General features: G+C 40.3%; 1 protein-coding gene across 2 annotated transcripts in view; it reads right to left on the bottom strand.

The window, feature by feature from the left end:
- The window catches only part of FRAS1 (Fraser extracellular matrix complex subunit 1), a 730,981-nt gene that overhangs the window by 199,862 nt on the left and 505,198 nt on the right, over positions 1-25,921 (bottom strand). For both annotated transcript variants that reach the window (XM_068233564.1, XM_068233565.1), the window contains 5 exons: positions 25,100-25,240; positions 24,360-24,500; positions 12,347-12,617; positions 4,030-4,114; positions 3,314-3,634 (listed from right to left, as the gene is read on the bottom strand). In XM_068233564.1, coding sequence (XP_068089665.1) covers positions 3,314-3,634; positions 4,030-4,114; positions 12,347-12,617; positions 24,360-24,500; positions 25,100-25,240 — 959 coding nt within the window. The remainder of the gene's footprint in view (positions 1-3,313; positions 3,635-4,029; positions 4,115-12,346; positions 12,618-24,359; positions 24,501-25,099; positions 25,241-25,921) is intronic.

Raw genomic sequence — 25,921 nt, 5'->3', positions numbered from 1 at the left:
GTCCGCCGTTGCTGAGCCTCCCAGCAAGTGGTCCCGCTCCTACACTGGTCTGCAGCACCATCGATGCCAAGCAGTGCTGAAACTTGAATCCATGGACCAGAACAGGCAAACCGGATCTGTAATCCTTGCAGCCTTACAGGATCAGATTCGGCAGTGGCTTTCCCCCCTGAAAACTGGAGACAGGTGTAGTGGTGTCTGATAATAGTGCCAACATGCTGGCCACTATTTCTGAAGGTGCCTACACTCACTTACCTTGCTTGGCCCATGTCTGCAACCTTGTAGTCCAGAAGTTCTTACGGACTTTTGATGGGTTGAAGGCTGCTGTGGATCCTCAGCACGAAAGGTGTCAGCCCACATCCGTCACTCCGCAACCACCACCATGGCCTTGAAACTGCTGCAGCGCCGCCATAGCCTGCCGCCGCACAGGCTTATTTCTGATTGTCCGATGTGGTGGAATTCCACCCTCCACATGCTGGAGGGGTTGTGGGAGCAGCGAATGGCGGTCAGGCTATACCCGTCTCAGACATCTTCCTCCAGAACAGGGCCACTGGACTACATTACTGGGGACCAGTGGCAGCTGATTGGACAGGGGTGTAAAGTCTTGGAGCACTTTGAGCAGGCAACAAAATTGGTCAGTGAGGAGCACTGCAGCATATCAGAAGTGCTCCGTATTGTCTTCATGCTGGACAAGGCTCTTGACAAAGTGCTCCCATGGCGAAGGTCCCATGGCCTACGACAACTGCTGCTCCCCCAAAAAATTATAATGACTGCTGTGAAACCACCTCTAGGTCCCATGGCCTACGACAACTCCTGCTGCTCCAAACAAAAATTGTAATGACTACTGTGGAACCACCTCTAGGTCCCATGGCCACGACAACTCCTGCTGATAAAAAAAAAATTGTGATGACCGTCGTGAAACCACCTCTAGGTCCCATGGTCTACGACAACTCCTGCAGCTCCAAAAAAAATTGTAATCAGGATTCAGCCACCACTAAAGCCAAAGTTATCAGCAGGACTGCCAGGGAACTGGTATTTGTTTAAAAGGAAACATCCATTAGGTTCCCTTTAACATCATGGAAATTGTTCCGCTGGAATGCGGAATTCTGCAGAATACTGCGGGGATCCGCCGGAATGTAGCGGTAGCGGAATTTCGTTATAGCGGAAGGTGGAATTACCGCGATATCGGAAATCGCCTTTTCCGATCATCCCTACTTGTGTTTTTCTTCTATTACTGACTCCAGCTTGTCAATTAATTACCTGCTTTCTGCTACCTTCCATGCCTGTTATGTAACTATACTCCTGCCTACAGTTCCTGTACCATAAACCAATTCCGTTTTCCCAACTATGTTCCAGATCACATCAACCAGGTGGGCTAAAATTCTGATATAAAACAAATCATTACTAATGAATCATGCCAGCAGCCCTCTGATTTTCTAGTACGACAGTACACCGTTTGTTTTGAAAACATTTCTCTGCATGGGTGATTGAGAAAATCCTAAATGATTTGTTTTACACAGTTAGTGTTTACTACACACTGCTACACTCTCCAGTATGTATATGCAAATGCATTCCTGTATGCCAAGTCTCTGCTTTGCATACCTTGGATATTTCTTTGTAGACACTCCCTTTCACCGTACGTACAAAAAGGGCGCCTGGACAAAAAGGGCGCGGGGTGTAAACTCTAAATAATAATTAATCATTAATAGGGTTTATAAATATAGTGTGCTATATTTCGTTTACAAATAATGTTTAACAAAATTATAAATCATTAAATAATGTTTATGAAATCGGAAATTGTGAAAACGTTAATCTTCCCTGTTTCAAAAGTTAAACTTATAATTACGTTTATAAAAAAAACAATAATATATGTTTAATTGTTATAATTGTATATTATTGTGAATAACCGTCATTTATGGTTTGTTCTTATAATAAAATCTGAAAATATTGTTTATAAAGATGATCGAAATATAACTACATTCGTAATAAGTGTTGTAATACATTAGTAATTATTACTAAAATTTTAATAAAACTATACCTAAGCCTACTCTTACACAGAACCCTACCTGTACCTATCCCTAACCCCTAGACTCCCCTGTTGGTGCCTAAACCTAAGACCCCCCTGTTGGTGCCTAAACCTAAGACCCCCCTGTTGGTGCCTAAACCTAAGACCCTCCTGTTGGTGCCTAAACCTAAGACCCCCCTGTTGGTGCCTAAACCTAAGACCCCCCTGTTGGTGCCTAAACCTAAGACCCCCCTGTTGGTGCCTAAACCTAAGACCCCCCTGTTGGTGCCTAAACCTAAGACCCCCCTGTTGGTGCCTAAACCTAAGACCCCCCTGTTGGTGCCTAAACCTAAGACCCCCCCTGTTGTTGCCTAAGTACCCCTCCCTGTACCTACCCCTAACCCCTAGACCCCCCTATTAGTGCCTAAACCTAAGACCCCCCTGTTGGTGCCTAAACCTAAGACCCCCCTTTATTATGTGGATAATAATGTTTTACTAATTGTGGATTCAAAAAATATTTTGCAATTTACGTTACGTACTGATCGCTTTATTTTGTGAATAATAATGTTTTACAAACAGTAAGGGATAAAACTTTAAATAATGTTTTAATTATTTAAATAAGATAAATATGTTTAGTATTTTCATAAACGTTATTCGGCACGGGTGCATTTTATAAACGTAAATCACCACAAGTTCAGTTATAAATCATTAAACATCGCCGGGCGCCGTTTGTAAACTTTATTTAGCTCCTGGCGCCGTTTATAAACTTTATTTAGCTCCGGCGCCCTTTTTTCCTACTCGGCGCCCATTAAACGCTATTTATTATGGGAGTGAATGGCGGCGCCCTTTTTGTCCACTAGCGGCATGCGCCCTTTTTTCCCAGCTCCCCCTTTCACCACTACTCAACTGCTGCAGAACTTAGCTATGCATCTCTGTGTACCTGTGTGTCAGAAACATAGAGCAGCAAAAGACAATCTTGCTGCAGTGATGTTTGGTAAAGTCCTTGCAATGCAAACAGTTTTTTTCTGGAAGGAATTGTTGTTATTTTTTTCCTACAAGAAAGTGTGAATGTTATTTTGTGACTGAGATATACTTTATGCATAGGAATGCTACCCCTTGGCATACCGCGGCTGCTATGGTATGATGTCACACAGCACATGAGCACTTTTTTTTTACAATCTGGTTTCCAGTAAACCCTGTAATAAAGCTCAAGCATAGCTATGAAAACCTAGTTGCCATTTTTAATACCACCATTTGACCCATATACCATATGCCCATGCATAATCAAATATAATATTTCTAAATAAATACCTTTTCAGACACCTTGATATGGAAAATGATATTTTGGAAGTAATAGCCATCATTAAACTGAATGAGAATGATATCAGCCTGATCATTAGAGCCATCATGAACATAATGGAGTACTCCATTTGTAAGGTCATCCAGTCGGAACTTATGTATAGGTGTATTTCCTGGGGGGAAAACCAGCTGCCCATGTTTAGGAGCCTCTAGAACAATAACTACCACATCCTGGGGATTGTCATCATCTCTAAGGTCAAGAACAGAACTGGTGATAACTCCAACTTCTCCTCTACCAACCAGCAGCGCTTCATTTCTCAGGATGTATGGTGCCTGGAGTATAAAATGCAATCAATAAGAAACATACTACAATTTCAATTAGTTCTAAGAAAGAAAGTTGTACAACATTTTTTCATACTGTCAAGTAGTACAAAATCCCAACTTGACTTATCAGTCAGCACTGAAAATTCTACACGTCATACCTAATACTACAGCCTTGGGAAATGCTGCATTGTAATGCATTGCAAAGATTTCACCTGAAAACCTTCCGTAAAAGCATCCTACATAAGAAATTCAAGAACAAGAACTAAACGGCATGTGACCATTCAGAACTAATCAGCAGCCTCTGCTGAATATTGGCAGTAATTAAACTACGTTTTAAATTTGATTGTTAACGCATATTTAATGATAATACATGTCCTGTATTGTCAGAATATTTTTGTAATTACCTTTGTTGACACGGCTTGTACATTGATTGATTTCGGTTGTGAGAAAAGCTGTCCATCACTGACTTTTAGTGAGAAAAAGCCATTCCTATGCAAAATAAAATCAGCATTATATCTCTTGTCTAGCTTTATCTGTTTGAATTTATTTATTCAAGAATTTTGAAACGTTAAGAACAGTTTGTCTAAAGCCTCATCTACACGATACGATTCTTTATACGATTTGATTACGATTCTATTTACGATCCGATTAAATCCAACATGTCCGATCGGGATTCGATTCGATTCAATTCGATTTGCCATTGTTTTGCAATGGCAAATCGAATTGAATCGAATCGAATCCCAATCGGACATGTTGAATTTAATTGGATCGTAAATAGAATCGTAATCGAATTGTATAAAGAATCGTATCGTGTAGATGGGGCTTAAGATATGTTACTATATAAATGCATTATAGCATCTCTGATATCTTTCTGGTTCTTTGAACATTTTGCTTAAAAATAGTGTAGTTGTATGTCCAATGATGTCATCTCCCTTTAAAAAGGAGATTCCCAGACTTCCAGCCCTCTAGTGGGAATGAATATAGAGATACTTTTGAAAATAGTTAAAAAGTACACCTTACACCATCAAAAAAGTATTAAAAAAATAGCATTTATTAAAAAGTAGAAAAATCTGAATTCCTCTATGCCATTATACAAATTGAATTCCATGTCAATCAGTGAATTTATCAGAGGTCTTTTTGAAATAAAATGTATGAACAGTGAGTCGACATGCAGTTGAAAATACCAGCCTTGACAGGGAATAAAGGATTAACCTTCCTTGCGGTAACCCCGAACTTAGTTCGGGGTAAGCCGCGCAGGAGGTTTTCTCAGGCCCTGCTGGGCCGATTTGAGTAATTTTTTTTTTGCTGAACGCAGCTAGCACTTTGCTAGCTGCGTCAGCACTTCGATCGCCACCGCCCCGCACTCGATCGCCGCTATCCGCGTCGCAACACAGCCCCCCCCTAGACCCCTGCGCTGCCTGGCCTATCAGCGCCAGGCAGCGGCAAGGGGTGGATCGGGACTCCCTTAGACGTCACGACGTCCATGACGTTGGTGACGTCATCCCGCCCCGTCGCCATGGCGATGGGGGAAGCCCTCCAGGAAATCCCGTTCTTTGAACGGGATTTCCTGATCGCCTATCGCCGGAGGCGATCGGCGGGGCTGGGGGGATGCCGCTGAGCAGCGGCTATCATGTAGCGACCCCTAGGCTCGCTATATGATTTAAAAAAAAATCAAAAAAACGGCTGCGCTGCCCCCTGGCGGTTTTTAATAGACCGCCAGGAGGGTTAAACATGCTTGGGGGTTGGGGTGGATATTCTGTGTTTTTTAAAGGAATACTATAGGGGGTTGGGGAAAAATGAGTTGAACTTACCCGGGGCTTCTAATGGTCCCCCGCAGACATCATGTGCCCGCGCAGCCACTCACCGATGCTCCGGCCTCGCTGCCGGTTCACTTCTGGAATTTCAGACTTTGAAGTCTGAAAACCACTGCGCCTGGGTTGCCGTGTCCTCGCTCCCGCTGATGTCACCAGGAGCGTACTGCGAAGGCACAGACCATACTGGGTCTGGGCAGTACGCTCCTAGTGACATCAGTGGGAGCAAGGTCAAGGCAATGCAGGTGCAGTGGTTTTCAGACTTTAAAGTCTGAAATTCCAGAAGTAAACCGGAGGCAGGGCCAGAGCATTGGTGAGTGGCTGCGTCAGCACAGGATGTCTGTGGGGGGCCATTAGAAGCCCCGGGTAAGTTCAACTCATTTTCCCCCGACACGCCTACAGTATTTCTTTAAGTAAAATAAAAGTAAATGTTATATACTGAATAATAATGATACATCCAATAGATAATCAGGGCAGTTCCTAGGCAAAATTTCACCCAGGGCAAGGGTGTAAAAATTGCGCTGTAAACCCCCCCTACCCCTGTGAACTGGTGAGTGTAAATATAGGTAGCCAGATATGGGTGCCCCTAGTATAGGTAGCTAGGCATAGGCACCTCCAGTATAGAGAGCCAGGCATAAGTGCCTCCAGTATAGGTAGCCAGTTGTAGGTGCCCCCAGTATATGTTAGTTAGGTATAGGTGCCCCCAGTATAGGGTAGTTAGGTATAGGTGCAACCAGTATAAGTTAGCTCGGTATAGGTGCCACCAGCAAAGGTTAGCTAGGTTTAATTTCATCCAGTATAGGTTAGCTAAGTATAAGTGCCCCCAGTATAGGTTAGCTAGGTATAGGTGCCGCTAGGTATAGGTGCCCCCAGTATAGGTTAGCTAAGTATAGGTGCCGCCAGTATTGGTTAGCTAGGTATAGGTGCCCTCAGTATAGGCTAGCTAGACATAGGTGCAGCCAGAATAATTTAGCTAGGTATAGGTGCAGCCAGGTAGGTGCCCCATATGGGGTGATGGAGGGGGGATCCGCAGCCACATTGGCACTCAAGACGCGGTGAGGGGGCTCTACTTCTCCGTTCCTGCCTCTCCCCGGGGCTTCCCTCCATGCTCCCCCCTCTTAGCAGAGGAGGCACAGTGGGAAGCGGCACAACTCATCTCCTCTGAGGCTCTAAACGACAATCATGTCAACCGGGCTTCTCTGTCTGCACCAACGCTTCCATTACACTTGCTACTTCCTGATTAGCAGGAAGTAGAGAGAGCAAGAGAAGCGGCACTGCAGACAGAGAAGCCCGGCTAATGTGATCGTCATTTGGAGTCGGGAAGGAGGTGCGTTGTTTCACTTCCTGCTGCACGTACTCTTCTAACAGGGGGGAGCACAGAGGGGAGCCCCGGGGAGAGGCAGGACGGGATAAGTAGGGCCCCGCCTCAATGCGGCTGGGTGCCAGTGTGGCGGCGGCTCCCCCCTCTATCACTGCGCCCACTTTTCCACCAGCGCTTAGTGCGGCCGCGCTCTTGGCCCGCCCCTGGAAATGGGGCTGCAGATAATTGAACTGCAGGAAGTGTGTGTGTTTCCACGGTTTCCTTTGAACGTGTTGGTTTCCTCCCACAACCTTAAAACATACTGATAAAAATTACCCATATGCTATGATATGGACATTAGACTATGGCATGGAATAAATTGTGAGCTTGTTTGTATACGTTGTTATTAATAACAGTACTCTGTAAAGTGCTGCAGAAAACCTTTGTGGCATAGGAATACATAGTAACAATAAAAAGCTTGTCCGACTGTTACTGCTTCCCTCAGAATAAACTTGCACTACAAGGTGTCTACAAATGCCTCACCTTTCTCCACAACATTCTTGGCTGAATTTACAGTACATGCTTAAATGTGAGCTCACATAATGCAGCTGGATTACAGCTAGTTTTCCACATGACCTTTGAAGTCTATATCTTTAATTAAAGCAGGATTTGTCTTATTTAAATTTCCCTAGGCTGGCATGTAATTTTAATAATGGATGTGCATACATAAGAAAACTTCCTACCTTACAGTATTCCAGCCTAATCGACCCCATGATAGAGAGTTCTGCACTACCCATAGACAGGGAAGCTAATGCGGGGGGGGGGGGGGGGGGGGGAACCACAAGATACTGTGTATGGGGATATGGATTCTATAGAGGAATGGCTTATAGCAAGTAAAGACAATTCTTGCATAGTCCTTGCCTGTTATCATATGGCTGCTTTATCAGTTCACAGTCTGAGAGATATTTTATAACATAAGACACAGTGTAAGTACACAAAAATAGCTTAATATATATGCTTACTGGTAGCATGGTAGCACTTATAAAGTCTGGCATTTTATTTTACTTTAGGACATTATGGAAAGGCAGAATCTTTGGGGGGGGGGGGGGGGGGGGGGGAGGGGGTGTTACTGTTGTGTGTATTCATACATTGGAGAATGACTCATACTTTCACAGTTGTATATTTGCACTATGCATGTTGTGATTTGAGACACACACAAACACTGGGGAGCCTATGTGGGCCATATGTTACTACACAAGAAAATATATTCTTTTGTAACAAAGACCCCAGCTTTTAACTTGGTTGTAGGGATAGCAGTGGTTCCTGGATATTTGACTTGCATAAAAGTATTTGCATATGAGTGTGCAAATGGTTAACTTATTTTTGTTGTTCTGTTGGCCACACCCCCTTTGGCACCTCCCTAAGGTCCTGTACACACTGCCTGCAATTTAAAATTGCACCCTCTTTTTAATTGCAAAGCCTTTATGAAAACGAAAAAAATCACTTCACACCAGCATGTACAGGTCATCCCGATTTTCATGATTTTTCAAAAGCCTTATTTTAAAAATGCAGCGCAACACTGCCAGTGTGTACAGGCCCTCGTACCTTATTTAAATGCCCTAATTTGAGGTGACAAGCCTGGATTCTGTGGTTTTTCTTGTAACGAATCTTTCAGCCAGGGTTTTATCCAGTGTTCTCCCTCTTTCTCATCTATGACCATTGTCAGCATGCACACTGCTAATGCTGGTGTGTGTATGGTGCACAATGATGTATTTTGTAGCTCCCTTGTGGGATTAGTTTCATGCACTGTCTGTCTTAAGGGAGAATGTTAGGATATGTGCTCCTGATTTTTCGATAGGTTGATGAGTCAGAGTTGGGACACATAGGAACTCTGGGGTGCCTCTTTGTGCCATAGGTGACTACACAAGAGAATGGATTCTTTTATAATGAAGACCTCAGCTTTTAACTTAGCTGTAGGGATAGCTGTGGTTCCTGGATGATTGATTTGCATGAAAGCACTTGCATGTGAGTGTGCAAAGGGTTAACTGATTTTGCTTTTCTATATTGTTGGACAGACAATAATAAGCATGCTGCTAAAATTATTCAGCATCTTGTTATTGCTGAGAGACCCTTGATTCTAAAAGCCTAGTCTAACAAATGCATTGAAGAATGAAAAAGCTAAATACTAATGGATTTAGCGCTCTTCTATAACAATGCGGCTCCTCTAAAAAGAATGTAAAAACACAACACTTTGTACCTGCTTTCATGTATATGTACAGGATATTTCCTGTAATAATCCCTTTCTATATAGTCAGAAGTGTATTTCATTTCAGATCTTTCCTTTTATTTACCCCAATAGAATGTTATTTCTTAATGACACATTCTGCTTTGGTCTGCAGGTGGGCTGCTTGGCTGTTTTATTTTAAGCTTTATAAAACCACCACACGGGCCTTCTAGATAGCACATATACAAGATTGAAAAATACAACCATTTTCTCTGTATTGGACATTACAGCGGAGCCATTTTACCATGCTTCATAAAACACACACTGGGAAGCTTACTTATTTTTTTTTTGTCGGGCTTAAAGTAGTATTATGATAAAAGTAAAAAGCAATTAAATAAACACAGATCTTACAGTTCAAATTTGAAATGATTATCCATGTGCATTACAGTCACTGGCAACCCGAGCGTGCAGCTAATAGTCACAAATGTTCCACTGAAAACACCTTTATTATTACCTTATATATTTGTGTATAAGCCAAATTTTTCAGCACAAAAAATATGCTCAAAAGTCCCCCCCCCCCCCCCCCCCCCCCACTCAGCTTATAAGCAAGTCACGTACTTGCTGTGTCCAAGCCAGTGTATGGACTGATCTGTTTATGGGACACCGAGTGCAGGACGGATCATAGAAGATCATAGAAGTGCAGCAGTGATATGCTTACCTGCATGTCAGATCGGATGGCCGGAGGGGAGCAGATCGGATGGCTGGAGAGGCACAGGTGATTGGATGGCTGGCTGACGGGGAGTGCAGTGTAGAGCCTGCATTGGAGCCCCTTCTAGCTGTGTCTCATTTCTATGACACCCTTTAGAGGTGTCTTAAAACACAGCATGAGACAGACAGGCTAAAGAGGGCTCCCTTCTGGTGACAGATGAGGCTGCTCTGCAAGTAGCTGGGGGGCCTCGGGGAGCACCTACTACACTACTGCCCTATACAGGTGAGGGGAGGCCGCCTTAAAATAGGGCACATCTAGCAATTGGGAGAGGGCTATCTAATCATGGGGCACATCTGGCTATTTATACTGGGGCAGGGGGGCTTTACTGGGGAGGGGGCTTATACACAAGTCTATTACTTTTTCCTGGTTACAGAGGGAAAAGTGAGTACCTCGGCTTATACGCGAGTATATACGGTACTCCTGCAAATCTAGAAATGCAAATATCAGGTGTAACTACCAGTAAATGTTAAGCAGTGATCCATTGTTGAGTAAGACTAACATATTATTTATTATTATTTATTTATTGATTGTATTTATAAAGTGCCAACATATTACTCAGCGCTTACATTTAGTCCGTAGACAAAAACTAAGTGGTTCAAATCCATTATGGGCAATATCCTATTAATTTTTCTCCTGAGTTTTCTCCAAGAAGTTGTTTTGAAACCTTACCAATACAAAGTTCCCATCATGCAAAACAATACCTAAAATAAGTGTATTACTTTTTTACCTACTTAGTACTTTTTTAATTGCTAACTGCTGAAAAGTTATTTTTAGATAAAATGAAAAATTATCTAGTGGGAGTACAAGCAGGTGAAACAGCTAATTAGATAAGGGCCAATTTCTTTATGTAAAACTGCTTTTACATGAAAGCCTGACTCCTGGGAAAGTAAAAGCTGTATAAAGGAGTATGAATTACACATTATAGCACTATCTCTACAAAAAATGCCCTGTATTTAAAATACTAAATATTGTAACAACTTTAAAGAGAATCTGTACTCTAACATTCTTACAATAAAAAGCATACCATTATATTCATTATATTCTCCTGGGCCCCTCTGTGCTGTTTCTGCCACTCCCTGCTGCAACCCTGGCTTGTAATTGCCAGGATTGCACTGTTATGCAGTGTTTACAAACAAAAACATGGCTTCTAACCACTCTGAGAACAGCTTACTGTGTGACTCATGCAGAGCTTGGAGAGGGTGTGTATAGCTTCTGCCAATGACAAGCAGTGCTGCACATTCCACACATTCCAGCCTGAGCCCGACAGAGACGACAGAGGAAAGAAGATAAGATTTATTACAGAGACAGTGCAACTAGGAAAGGCTGCAGTAAGACAGACCACATTAGAACAGTAATAGGAACTTATAGGATAGAAGAAATAAGGCTCAAAATTTTGTTACAGAGTCTCTTTAACCATTTGAAGATAGAGTTAGCTCAGCTGTTGCTGAAATGCCTTTTCATCTCTTTTAAATGTTCATAGTCATTAGAGCTGCTGCATAATTTAGGTGCCACATATAGATTACATAGCAGCTCTAATGTCCCATTGCAGTGATTCACTAATGCAATGTAAAGGTGAAAATGCCAAAAACTGGCATGTACACATTTACAAAGAAAAACAGATGCATGGCGAGCAGCCCACAATGGCTGTGCTGGACCTTACTAACTGAATTTAATAGCTCAACAATCACCCGCTAATCAGAAGGCGAAGGTGCTGTGCTGATACAGTTACAGTTATAATTAAAATGGTTATGTCTAATGCCAACATTTAAAACATCTCTGCAATGTTTTGACTATATTTTTAGAATAACCACTTTAGGACTGGATGGTTCTGACCCCTTAAGCACCATAGCCATCCTTTCTGAATTTAGATGTGTAATTACTGTGACTTACTGTGGCTAACAGCAATCAAGAGGTCAGGAGCCAATAAAAATCGTTCCCAACTAAGATAAGGAAGCTATACAGTCACTGTGACAGCAGAGCAAGTGGGCTGCAGTGACAGAACAGCAGCTTGAATAGCCAGAGCGATCCGGACCGCAAGGTGTGGCTGATTGAAATCTATGCCCTGGCAGGAATAACAGGACAACAGAGCACAAACAGGGTGTAGATTTATATTAGCAAGTTCCTAAACTGGTTAAAAAAATGGAACAGCATTGAACAGTATCTCCTGTGAATTTGGAGCCCAGAAGCATGGAGTTACAACACCTAGACAATACCTGCCTAATATAGATGGTATGCTAAGAAATCCAGCTTGCATACAATTGTGATACAAATTGCATACAGTCTGGAATTTGTCCAACCAAAATAATCAGAAAGTGCGTTTGATTGGCTTAGTTTAAAACTGCATATAATTTGTATTCAATTTACATACAAGTTGCAATTAACTGTACCATTTCTATAGCCCACATGGCCCATAACATTGGGGGGCACTCTGCAGGGAAGAATATAGTCTTGTACTACTACACCATCATGTACAGTAAACCAGATTAAAAAATATCCACCTTTTGAAGATTATAGAGGCTGGCACTCTTTTAAAAAGCAAGCTATCTGGCAGACATATGTGCAGCACCACTCAGTCTAGTCTTGGAAACAGTTACTCTGTATGCAATTCTCCCTTTACCTGGATTTCTCTTTGCTGTGCTTGAACCTCACTCTTTGTTCCATTAGTTCCTTCCAGCTGAAGTGTGTGTCTTTGTTTAAATGCACCTCCTTTCCATGTACTATTTTCACAAGACGACCATTAGTTGGAGTATTGACAACATGGAAAGTAAGACTAATTTCTTCAGTGTCAGCATCTTTTACACTCATAAAGGAAAGATCCAATGGTCTCACTGCCCCAATACCCACTGTGAAGGAGCTGTGCACAAGGAACACTGGGTGGTGGGTGTTTGCTGAAATAAAGATGAAAGAATGGTTATATTCTGTGTTTGCACGCAGTGACCCAAAGACCTTCTGTAATACAAAAACACCCCATGGCAATACAAACTTAGTAGTTTCAATGTCCAGTTTATATGCCATTGACCTGTGTTCTTTAACCAATTCAGCCTACAGGCCATTTTATCTGTAGGCCAAAAGCCAGAGACGGGACAAGGTCCTCCAGCACACAAGGCTGAGACACCAAAGTGCGCCCCTCCATCCCTTTGGACTAGGTGATCTCATTGGTGGTTTCACTTTATTACTTTTATTCTTAACACTCCCTGGAAAGGATCTATACAAAGGTGTCATCCAGCTTCCCTACTCGTTTGCACAATATTTTGGCAGTTGGACTTAACAGCTGCAGTTAAGTAAGTGCTTTTGTAAATAAAGAAATAACTGAGAATCCCCATGAGAAGATGGACTGATATATAACCTCTCAGTTCTCTCAGATTATCACTAACTATTATAAGATATCAACATAGGAAAAAAATGAATTTATAGTGCATTTTGCTCTGGGAGAAATGTACAGTTACATGCATGTATTTTATATTTTACAATTTTTCACAACAGTTGTCCTTTAAAGGATACCCGAGGTGACATGTGACATGATGAGATAGACATGAGTATGTACAGTGTCTAGCACACAAATAACTATGCCATGTTCCTTTTTTTCTTTCTCTGCCTAAAAGAGTTAAATATCAGGTATGTAAGTGGCTGATTCAGTCCTGACTCAGACAGGAAGTGACTACAGTGCAACCCTTACTAATAAGAAATGCTGACTATAAAACACTTTCCTAGCAGAAAATGGCTTCTAAGAGCAGAAAAGAGATAAAAAGAGTCAATAATTCATAGATTTTAGCTCTGGCATACTTCAATGAATGTGTCATTAAGCAAAAACAATAAAACAGTTAATACTTAAAAAGTAGATTTTAAACATAAAATAAAACTGTGGAATATCTTAAAAAGTTATTTTTAGGAGAAGGAAGATGGATACAATCGTTTATTTCATTTGTTTATTTTCGCCTCGGTGTCCTTTAAGTGTCCATATGTACATAGCTACAGTACAGCCATAAAGATTTAACCACTCCACAGAAACAGCCCTTACTAAAGTGGCCAATGATCTTCTTATTGCTAAATCCAAAGGTAAATTTTCCATACTCATCCTTCTTGACCTGCCATCAGCATTTGATACTGTTGACCACACCTTACGCCTACAGATACATCCTACAGATTTAGGCATAAAGGGCCTCACTCTCATGGTTATCTTCCTACCTTTCTGGAAGGTCCTTCACAGTCTGTTACTCAGATCAGATCTCTTCTCCTCATGCTTTGTCTGTCGGGGTTCCTCAAGGCTCTGTCCTTGGCCCCTTCTTTTCCATCTACATGCACGGTCTTGGTGACTTAATCAACTAATTTGGGTTTCAATACAACCTATATGCAGACGATACACAACTGTACCTCTCAGCGCAGACCTTAATTTCCTCCTCACACATGTTCCTGACTGCTTGTCTGCTATATGCTCTTTCATGTACTCTCGCTTCTTAAAGCGTAAAACAGAACTAATCATTTTTCCACCGTCTATGTCCACCTCTCTGCCTGAAGTAACAATAAATGTTAATAACACTCCCATAACTTCAGTTCCCAAAGCACGGTGCTTGGGGGTAATATTTGACTCATCTCTCTCTTTTATTCCTCATGCTCACTCCCGAACCAGCTCCTGTCATCTCCAACTCACAAACATATCTCGTATCCAACCTTTTCTCACTTAAGACACAACTAAAATGTTGTATACATGCTCTTATAATATCTTGTCAGTCATCTGGACTACTGTAACATACTACTTTGTGGACTACCTTCTAACAGACTGGCCCCACTCCAGTCGTTACTGAACTCAGCTGCTCATTTAATTCATCTTTCTTCTCGACCTTCCTCTGCTGCCCCTCTCTGTCAAGCTCTTCACTGGCTGCCAATTAACCAGAGGATTCAGTTCAAACGCCTAACCCTAACTTACAAAGCTCTCCGCAATCTCTCTCCCCGGTACATATCCTCACTAATTTCCAGATACCAACCCAAATCACAATCTCAGATCTGCACATGATCTTCTGTTATCTTCCTCTATAATGACCTCCTCACATTCACGCTTACAAGACTTTGTATGCGCTTCACCCCTCCTCTGGAATGCCCTCCCACAACATATCCATTACTCACCAATTTTTGTTACTTTTAAAAGCTCCCTTAACACTCACTTGTTCCGACAAGCATATGCGTTACCTTAGGCCACTTCCCTTTGTCCTAAGACCAAATTGCACTCCTACTAGGTATCCTAAAACACACTGCCTCTATATGTTTGTTGTATTCTACCCCTCCTCTTGTCTCCCCTCCACTCTTTTAGATTGTAAGCTTGCAAGGGCAGGGCTCTCTCCCCCTATTGTGTCTTGGAAATCATTATAGATTTTATTCATCATGTTACTTGTATCACTGTCCATACCAATTCTGTATTTTGTATTCTGTATATTGTATCGTTTTTGTATTTTGTCTCTAATTATGTATTTTGTATATTGGTGTACACCACTGTATTATGTTCACCTATAACTTTATTACTACTTATCACAACAAAACAATCTACATCTTGTTTTTTCCCCCACTAATTAGGCTTTCTTGGCGGGGGGGGGGGTACTTTTTGCTAAGAATTATTTTATTCTAACTGCGTTTTTAAAAAAATGGAAAAAAATTCATTATTTCTCAATTTTTGGCCATTATAGTTAAAATAATACATGCTACCATAATTAAAACCACACATTCTATTTGCCCATTTGTTCCGGTTATTGCAACATTTAAAATTCCTCCCTAGTACAATGTATGTCGCCAAAATTTTATTTGGAAGTAAAGATGCAATTTTTTTTCAGTTTTGCATCCATCATTTTTTACAAGCCCATAGTTTCAAAATTAACAGTAATATACCCTTTTGACATACATATTAAAAAAAAGTTCAGTCTCTAAGGTTAACAATTTATGTATTTTTTTTTCATTGTAACTTTTTTACACAATAAAATAATTGGGTAATTATGGGGTAGTGTGGAATAGATTTTAAATGTATTTGTGGGTCTTTTTTTAAATTAAATGTGTGTAGGTGTAATTTTACTATTTGGCCACAAGATATCCTCATGCATTACTTCCTATTGCGTCTCTATAGTACGCTAAATAGGAAGTAATGCGTGCATGAGTTCTGTCGGAAGTAAACAAACGATTGTGGCATCTCTTTAATGCCTGCGACCATTCATACGGTTACAGAGATTAATGACTGTCTAATGATCGGCGGTGATAATGAGCATGCAGGTGGGGTGAGCGGGAATGCACAGCGGCATAGTAGCTATGTCCCTGCAAGGAGGAGTGGGAAATTGCAGGGACGCAGTTCCGGGGGAGGGGAAGTGGTTAAATTATAGGTAAATAATTGATATGTCCACCACTAACAAAGACTTTCGTAACCTTATAAAAGATCTTAAGCTGGTCACTCCTGAATTGAAATGTTAGATATAATACAAACTGGTGCATCAATCAACTATAATGAATGTATTCTGCATCATCCTGCAAATTAAAGAAAAGCGGATGTTGTGTTTGTTGCAAAGCACAGAACATGAGATCAGATACTGCCAAGCATATTTTATCAGTGTACTTTAACCTGCATTTATGCTGTATTATAAAAGCCTGCTCTAAAGGTATACTGACAATGGGGTAATTAAATCACTCAATGCTCAATTGAGTCAGACCATAATTTGGTGTAAGATCAACACATATCTGATCACTCAAGGCTCATTATTTTATAATAAAAGAGAACTCGATAAATAGAATGGGCAAATTACACGAACATGCTGAAGTCTTCCCTTCTAACGTGTTCAGCATAGCGCTTGTTCCATTCCCGCATTATTCATACATTAGACTCCATGAAGAATTTCTGGAACCGATTCTCTTACAGTTGAATATTTGATGTAGTGGGATTACTTATGTGGATAGAAGTAGTGGCCTATTTAAATGGTATCTCCTCTTATAGAGAATGATCTCTTTCCGCAGTATCCCTTAATAAATATTACAGTTTTGTCAAAAAAAGAAAGCACGCCTCAGAATAACATTTTGATGCTCCACATTACAGCAAACAAATAGCTGATCTTCATCTCTACAATATTGCTACATAAACGTGGTATAACAAATATCATGCAACATTTGCCTTTTGTAGTTTATGAATTTAAATAAACATACCGTAAATGCAAGCTTCACATGTGAAAAAGTCACTAGATTTATCACATTGTAAACACTATGTCAAATACCTTAAATTTAAGGTAAAATGTTTTGGATAGTCTGACATAGGAAAACTGCTTGCCACTAGATGGCGCTGTTACCGGAAAAAAAATCCAGCACAGCATCAGCCCCTTCAGTTCAAAGGACTAGGTTTGACACTTTGATTGCCACTGACCCCGTTCTCCGTGGCTGCACCAAGTCAGATAAATATTTTTGGGCTGTCACTAGGGGGGGGGGGGCATTGCCGGATCTAGTCCCCATATGGATGAAAGTGTCGAACAAAGTCTGACACTTTGATGCCCTTCAGGACGATGCAGCACCACGTAATAATGAAATCATGCTGGTAGGGGTAAAAGCTACAGTGCCCGACCTGGAACCAGCCCCGCCCCCTCTCACTAATACCAGGTCACCTCCTGCTCTACAGTGAGGAGGTACAGACCCTCCAGAACACTGCTGCCAATTAAATTTTGCGATAACCCACATTACTTTTTCCCACTGTGCTGGGGTGGACATGGGTGGTCACGAAATCAGATTTAAAAGGTTTAAACCTGAGATATTTAGCTTGATTTGCTCTTTGTAAATAAAGCATGTGATATCACCAGACACTATGTCTACATAGAAAGCTCTCTCGGGCGTCTGAATAAATGTTATAAAAGCATATGAATCTAGTAAAGGGTTTAAACAAGATCACAAATCAATATCAATTACTGTATTACTGTATGGATATCAATTACTGTATTCCACTGTGCATAAAAACACTTGCAGGTGGAAAAAAGAAGTTAAACTTGCCTAGGCTAGGCTGTCCTAGCAAGTACAGTCCAAGATCAGGAGGACACAAGATGCTAAAATAAATTTCTAAGAACCCTAAAATATCATCCCATACTGGTGGCTGTCACCAGTAGTCATGTTTAAGTGCATGAGCCTACAATGAGAAGGGAGTTGAATAAATTAGATCTACATGAGACATATGATAAGTGGAAATTATTGTTGTTCAGACAGAAGACCAAGGGCAAACTAAAAGCTGGTTCAGACGGACGACAGGCAGCATTGGCGCGGCCGGGAAGCCACGTCGTCCTGTGACGTCTCGTTCGGGGTGGCGGTACGTCGATCATTGGCTTCCCATCGCGATTGGCGTTTCTCGTCCCCGCATGGGGACATGAAGCCGAGGTGGCTAGCCAACCCTGGATGTCGCATGCGGCTACTAGGGCCGGCAGAAACAGCGCGTTAAATCAGGATCGGAATGCCGCGTTTGGGCAATCGACGGTAATCGCCAGTAACCGCGCGATGCTAAACTCTCCCATTCACTTGAATGGGACCATTTAACCAACGAGTCCCGAACACTTGGCGGTAAACACCGCCAAGTGTTTGTGTGAACCAGCCCTAAAGTGTGCTCATGAAACATGGGCAAAGTTATTTTGCTTTAGTACCAAGAGACATATTTGGTGAAAAATAAAGATTGAATTCAGGGTCAGGGCATCTTGTAATCCACTACGAATTCTGAGAGATTGTCTGTCAATAACGTTATATAAAATTATTTCTGGAAGTACAGAGCAAGCAATTCAGGAGATCTAACAGCTTCTTTTAGAGGTAGCCAGACAATTATTTCAGCAGTACTTATTTATAAGTACTGTATATATCACAATAGCAATACTTGTCTAATGGCCAGCGCAATAAAATGTCATGGGGTTCCTTCTTTAAAGGGAACCTGAAGCAAGTAAATTTAAAATAAACACATGACTTAGCTGCAAATGAATACTGCATACTAACCTCACTGTCGGTCCCTCTCAGAAGCTCACCATTTTCTTCTTACAGTGACCCCTTTCAGTTCTGACAATACATTGTCAACTGAAATATACCAGTTGCTGTCAGTTATATATCAGCAGCTGTCAGTTACAACTGAACGTGCAAGGTAATGTCCATGTTTCCCTATGGCTTAGAGACACTGAAGCGAAAAAAAATATATGATATAATGAATTGGTTGTGTACTATGAATAATTACTAGAAGTTTAGCAGCAAAGAAAATATTCTCATATTTTTATCTTCAGGTATATAGTGTTTTTTCTAACATTGCATCATTCTATAATCTGTGCAGATTACACAACACTCAGCATTCAAAATGATTCTTTCAGAGCAGTCTGTGAACTAATGACCTCTCCTCTGGCAGAGAAAAAGTAAATCATTCAATAACACTTGAGATAATAAAAGTCAGATAACAGCCCTCTTCACGACTTTGAAAGTCGTAGAGCTTAATTGCTTTTTTGCATAGAGATAACAACTGGAGTTTCTTAACTCTTCCTGTACTGGAAACAATTAGACTGATGTATCTGATCTTAATGTTTTATTTCTTAGCTGTACTACACATACAAATCATAATATCATAATTTTTTTTTTCGCTTCAGTGTCTCTTTAAGTGGGTGATATTACAGTTTAACAGTGCGCTGACCAGGAAGCGGTCATGGGGTAATAGCCATTTTTAAAATGGAGGAAGGAAAATTCCATTGATCACAGTGGACAAATTGGACGCAGGAGAGGAGAAAGAGATGGAGAAGTAGACTACACAGGATGTAAGTATGACTCGCGTATGATTATTTTGAATAATAACAAAAGCTCAAATTCGGATTGTTTGTGCTAGTATGATTATTTTGACTTTTTATTTTCAGTGCAGGTTCTTAAACATAGAATATGCAGTACCAAGGGAAGGATACGCAACATACTGCCCAAAGCATAAAGAACCTCGAGCAAACATGGTACAATGTGTGTGGAAGTGTGATGTTATTCAAAAATATTGGGAAGCAGTAGTGAAATATATAGGGAACATGTGTAGATACAAATTAGTGAAAGATCCATTTGTCAGGATCTCTCCTGTAGCATGTTCTGTCGGTTGCAGTGGAACTGCAACCGGGCAGTTCTGACTTATCTGCTTGCATTAGGTTGCGCATTCGCAATAAGTCTCATTCTTGATTACAATCTGCTAGCTGACTGTGAAAAAGGACTCGCATAACAAATACATGCAATATTATGCAACAACCTGCATGTAGGAAATCCAGGGCTATCTGGCTGCATTTCAAATGCAGCAAGCAATAGGAGAAATCATGACAGCATCCTGAACTGCTCTGAACTGCAGAGTGATTGCAAATGACAATGAGACTTATTGCGAATGTGCAACCGAATGCAAGCAGATAAGTCAAAACTGTCCGGTTGCAGTTCCACAGCAAAAGACAGAACATGCTACAGGAGAGATCCTGACACACTTAATTAGATGAGATATGTTTACCTGCACTATTGTTGAACCAATCAATACATACTATATGTAACTTATGTTTTTGAAAGAAAATCCAAATAAAACATGCTTTCAAATAAAATCCAAATAAAACAGTCCTGATCCTCAGTGAATAAATGCAAAATTGTATCAATGTAAGTCTAATAAAGATGAAAAAAAATAAAAGAGCTTACATATAAATAAATTGTTACAGAAGAACATCCCCACAAAGAATGTAGATTTATGCATTTCAAATTATCTTCCCTTAAATGTAAATGTGAAAAATGTCATTTTTATGGCTGAGTGTTATTTGTAATCAGCTAGGCCAATAGGCCAGCAAGGCAGACTCTGCATTTTGTGAGCAACGTTTGGTGACAGCACAAGAAAATCATTTGCAACCTTCAAATCAATAAGAGATCAATGTTTGCTAGCTAATGAAAAAAAATCCTAAATCTGGAGACTTGCTCAAAAGTTCTCCCAAACAGACAGTAAAGTAACTACATTTCTTTTGGATCTGTCACGAGAAAACAAAGGCTGCCATTGCTGGCCTATGGTAGTTCTAAAATATGCAGATTTCCCATAGTGCTGAACTCCCAGAACCCCATTCCTCAATGCTGGTTATGGAGGCTCCTTATAATAATAATGAGCCAAATGTGAACTTTAGCAATTTGAACAGTAGAGTGTCCTGGGTTTTAAAGAGGAACTACAGTGAAAATAATGTAATAAAAATTTGTTTTTACAATCATTATGTATAAATTATTTAGTCAGTGTTTGCCCATTGTAAAATCTTTTAAATCCCTGATTTACATTCTGGCCCATATGCAATTAACGTTTTCTCCTAGGTGATATTTTTACAACATGTCATAAAATGCCGTTTGAAGCCACCAACAAGCAAGAAAATGCTCAATATATATTTAATAGTACTTTTACACAAACTTTTGGGTACTTTTTCAATTGTAATATGCAGAAAGGGTATTTTAAAGAGAAGATGAAAATTATCTCCTAGGAGATAACTCAAGTGAAAAATGTAATTGCATATGGGCCTTTATTACATGGTGACATTTTTACTGTTGGCAGGTGATGTAGCTGCTGCATGCTTTTTTGGCAGTTGGAAACAGCTGTAAACAGCTATTTCCCACAATGCGACAAGGTTCACAGACAGGAAACTGCCAGGAGTACCACGGTCCTCAGAGTTTCTTGTGGGAGGGGTTCCACCACAATATCAGTCATACAGAGCCTCCTGATGGTCTGTTTGTGAAAAGGAATAGATTTCTCATGTAAAAGGGGGTATCAGCTACTGATTGGGATAAAGTTCAATTCTTGGTAGGAGTTTCTCTTTAAGTCTCTCAGAAAGCTCTAAGGGAACACAGACACTGTGTCATCATGCTTAATGTCTGTTTGACGTAAAGCCATTTTCTGATTAACAATCCACATGTTAGTTACAGGTCATTGAACAACTGTAAAATGTCCTCCCTGGAGTTTTAATGTATTTTGTGAGATAGACACAATAATGGATTCCATCAAAGGCTTCTCAGGCATGTATGAATGTACCTAGATGACAGATTCCCTTTATAAGAACTGTGTCGCTTTAACGTGAGCCTAATATAAAATTAAACTGATAAAATAGATGCATGTAGATGTTGCTATATAGATAATTCTAAATAAGACTTTCCTGTAATTTCATTATAGTTTATGACTTCTTATTAGTTATAAGGTAAAACTACAGTATGTTGTATCAGAAAACTGGGATTTATAGGCCTTATTTATTCCCTTCTGCAGTAAAAATAAATAAGAAAATGAAAGCAAAAGATTACACAGGTAAGTTTTAATCAGAATTGGTACTATATACACATACCATATTTTTATCTTATGTTACATGTCACTTCAGATACATTCTAAGCGTACTTGTAATACACAACAATTTCATTATTTTATTTCAGCTTATTGAACAGTGGTTTAACCACTTCACCACTGAGGGGTTTTACCCCCTGACCACCAGAGCAATTTTCACCTTTCAGCGCTCCTTCCATTCATTCGTCTATAACTTTATCATTACTTATCGCAATGAAATGAACTATATCTTGTTTTTTCCGCCACCAATTAGGCTTTCTTTAGGTGGGACATTATGCCAAGAATTATTTTTTTCTAAATGTGTTTTAATGGGAAAATAGGAAAAATGTGGGGGGAAAAAAAATTATTTTTCAGTTTTCGGCCATTATAGTTTTTAAATAATGCATGCTACTGTAATTAAAACCCATGAAATTTATGTGCCCTTTTGTCCCGGTTATAAAACCGTTTAAATTATGTCCCTATCACAATGTTTGGCGCCAATATTTCATTTGGAAATAAAGGTGCATTTTTTTCAGTTTTGCGTCCATCCCTAATTACAAGCCCATAGTTTATAAAGTAACAGTGTTATACCCTCTTGACTTAAATATTTAAAAAGTTCAGTCCCTAAGGTAACTAATTATGTATTTTTTTTAATTGTAAATTTTTGAATTTTTTTTTAATTACAAAAAAAATAAAAATGGGGAGTGTGGGAGGTAATGAGTTAATTTTTTGTGTAAAAGTCATTTATTTGTATGTGAAAAATGTGTAGGGTGTAGTTTACTATTTGGCCACAAGATGGCCACAGTAACTTTTTGCTTTATTGCGACCTCCAAGCTTCCTTCTGGAAGCTTGGAGGAAGAATAAGGAGGCTGGACACGTGAGTTTCTTCTCACAATGATCGCGCTGCCCATAGGAGAGCAGCGGGTCATTGTGGGGCTTAGATCAACGAACGGGAATGGATTTTCCCGTTCATTGATCTCCGGGCGAGCGGGCGGCGGCGTGTTTACTAGCGGCGGGCGGCGTGTTTACGAGCGGGAGCACGGGCAGCGGCGGCAGTGCGCAAAGTACGTGTTTCTCCGTCCCTGGTTTTTAAAGGATGGAAAAAGGGGCGGAGAAATACGTACGCGCGGGGGTAAAGTGGTTAATAAAGGATATAAAAAGAGTTTTGTTTCATTTAAAACTTTTATTTCCCAGTGCTTATTTTAAGCTTTTTAACCCTTCATGGTAAAGAAGTATTTTCTACATATTTTCGTATGATTATGCTTTTCATTTACGTATCTATATTTATTTTGAGCTGGGGCTGTTTCCTCTACCCAGCATGAAAAAATGATAGTATTATTGCCATGCTAGGTTTGTATTTTAATGCCAGGCATGTATCTATTATTTTTGTGATTGTGAGCCCATTTATAAGTTTTTATTTCAAACCCTGTCTCGTGTGGTCCTGTGAAACATGTTGTCTTTTTATTGGTGTCTGACAATACAAATCTTAACCTTTTAGCATGAACTCAGACTGTTCCTATTCCTTACCTCCACTCACTACATATTGCATCACAATTGGGGTGCCTCCTCCCATCTTGCATTGTCTCCTACCCCATCCCAGTGGTCCTTCGGTTTTTTTCTGGAGCACAACCTACATTGACCCAACCGAGTTATCATAATCACATGAAGACAATCTTTCTCCAAATGTCCGAAATTGTGGTTGCCTATGACAACCCACGTTTGTGAGTAGTTTCCATTTCTTTACATTTCCGTTTTCCCAGAAACACTACATAATTGGCCCTCTCTGTGCTCTTTTTGTCTCCTTTTCTTACTGTGTTACCAAACCTGAAATTCATCTACCAGGCCTCCCAGAAACGTGACTCAAAAAGTTAAGAAAGGCTGGTGTGGAGTACTGTGATGACCAGGAATTAGATAACACTGTAAATTCCAGATTTGGACAGTTTTTGTTTTGTGAATCAGCACTCAGGATTTTCTCCTGAGCACAGACATTGACTTCTGATGAAGCCCACAGACTAGTGCACAACTAACATTGAGGCAGTAACTGTCTGCCTGTGCTACTGATCAATCACAGCAATTCCTATAGCTATAATGCTGGTTTTGGCCAGCATCCAAAGATATGCCAAATAGGCAGCTATTGCAACCTCAGTTTGAACCAGACAACAAATACATAATTTATACTTTAAATATTTATAAATACTGGTTTTTGTGCAATGTACACAACATCCCGCAGTGCTGTTGACATGCACATCATGTAAACAACTGCAAAAAGAGTTACATTTAACATAAAAGAGTACATGTGAAGAAATAGCAGACATGTAGGAGGTGTACTACTCACCTTCACATCTTCTGGTCCTAGAATTCCCTAGAAATCCATGTCCACAATGAGTCACACAATGGTGATTCTTCAAAAATGTCTGATTGTCACAGATTTTACATTGATGTGAGTGATCACATTCAAGACATCCATCAGGACACACTATAAAAATGTACAGAACTTCAATTACACTCATGTCTCAAAATGTAATGAAGGTTATTAAAAATAAACTTAACAATTTCAGTGTTATCACAAAACTTAGTTGTCAGTAATTGTTATGAAGTGAACTTGTATACTAGATCAAACAGTAGAAACCTGCTGGTTCTGGCTACATTTTTCTCTGGTAACTGTTACATTTGAAATTCAAGTGTACAAAGTCAAAGTGGCTTTGTGGATAGCATTCTAGCTATTTGTCCCCAACCAGGGACATTATCTGTATGGTGTCCAAATGTTCTGTCGCCCAGCGTCTGGTGATGTCTATGCGTTCCAGACTTCAGGCTGTAATTGACTGCAAAGGATTTGCAACCAAGTATTAAAAAGTGAAAGTTTGATTTATGATTATTATTCTGTCCCATTACTTTTGGTCCCTTAACAACTGGGAGGCGCATATGCATACACGCATATCTCATCAAGTCACATGTCCCCTCGGGTACACTTTAAGCTGGCCATACACTATACAATCTGATTGTTTGGTGTGAACAGGTTACTGTTACTGTAAAATGTCTTTGTAAGATTTAAAGGAAAAAAGGAAGTATACATACCAAAGCACCTGTGATCTGAATGTGACACAAGATGATGTTTTCCACATTCAGCAACACACTGTCCATCCAGGAGGTAGAATGGGGCTTCACACTGATTACAATGATGAGAATCAGTGCAGTGCAAGCAGTTCTCTCCACACTCTGCAATAATTAATTAAAAAATAAAATTGATATATATTACAACAAGCCATATGCTGCATGGTGGGCTTAAAATTTGGATTGGATACCTACCATATACGCAGGTTCTATTTACCATCCCTATATTGTGGAAACGTTAGGGTCTAACTAGAACACTATGGGCCTGATGCACAAAAGCCTGGTAAAGTTGCCGTGTGCAGGCAATTTGATCGATACTACTGCCGAAGGATCACTGCTGTTACACTATTAGTGCAACACATGTTACCAGGATAATGTGTGCATTGCTATGGTAACACACATCAGACAAGCATGCTGCAAATTTACCAGCCTTTTGTCCATCAGGCCCTATATTTGCAATGAAAAATATCATTGTGCATGTTTAATGTCAAAAAATTCAAACATGGCATTTATGTAAGGTGGATGAAGCTCATTGCTGGTGTTTCATAGCATGTATTTGTAAGAAATGTTTAACCGTCTTTTAAGGTCCACAACTCTGTTCAAGTCTATCAGGTTGCACCTGAAGAAGATTAGAGGACGCTCTGTCGGTGGAGGCTGCCATGGAAATGGAGGAGTTGAAAGAGGCATAAGACACATCTTGTTTAAAAGGCCATTTGCAGCCACAATTCCCATAGCAGGTGGCCCCTTTTAAGTAAGTTGTGTCCTGAAACTGAGGTTAAGTTCCCA

This window comes from Hyperolius riggenbachi, chromosome 1 (genome assembly GCF_040937935.1).
Source record: "Hyperolius riggenbachi isolate aHypRig1 chromosome 1, aHypRig1.pri, whole genome shotgun sequence".
Taxonomy (NCBI): Eukaryota; Metazoa; Chordata; class Amphibia; order Anura; family Hyperoliidae; genus Hyperolius; species Hyperolius riggenbachi.
Note: the sequence above shows the minus strand (reverse complement) of the source record. Positions and strands in the feature narration are given on the sequence as shown.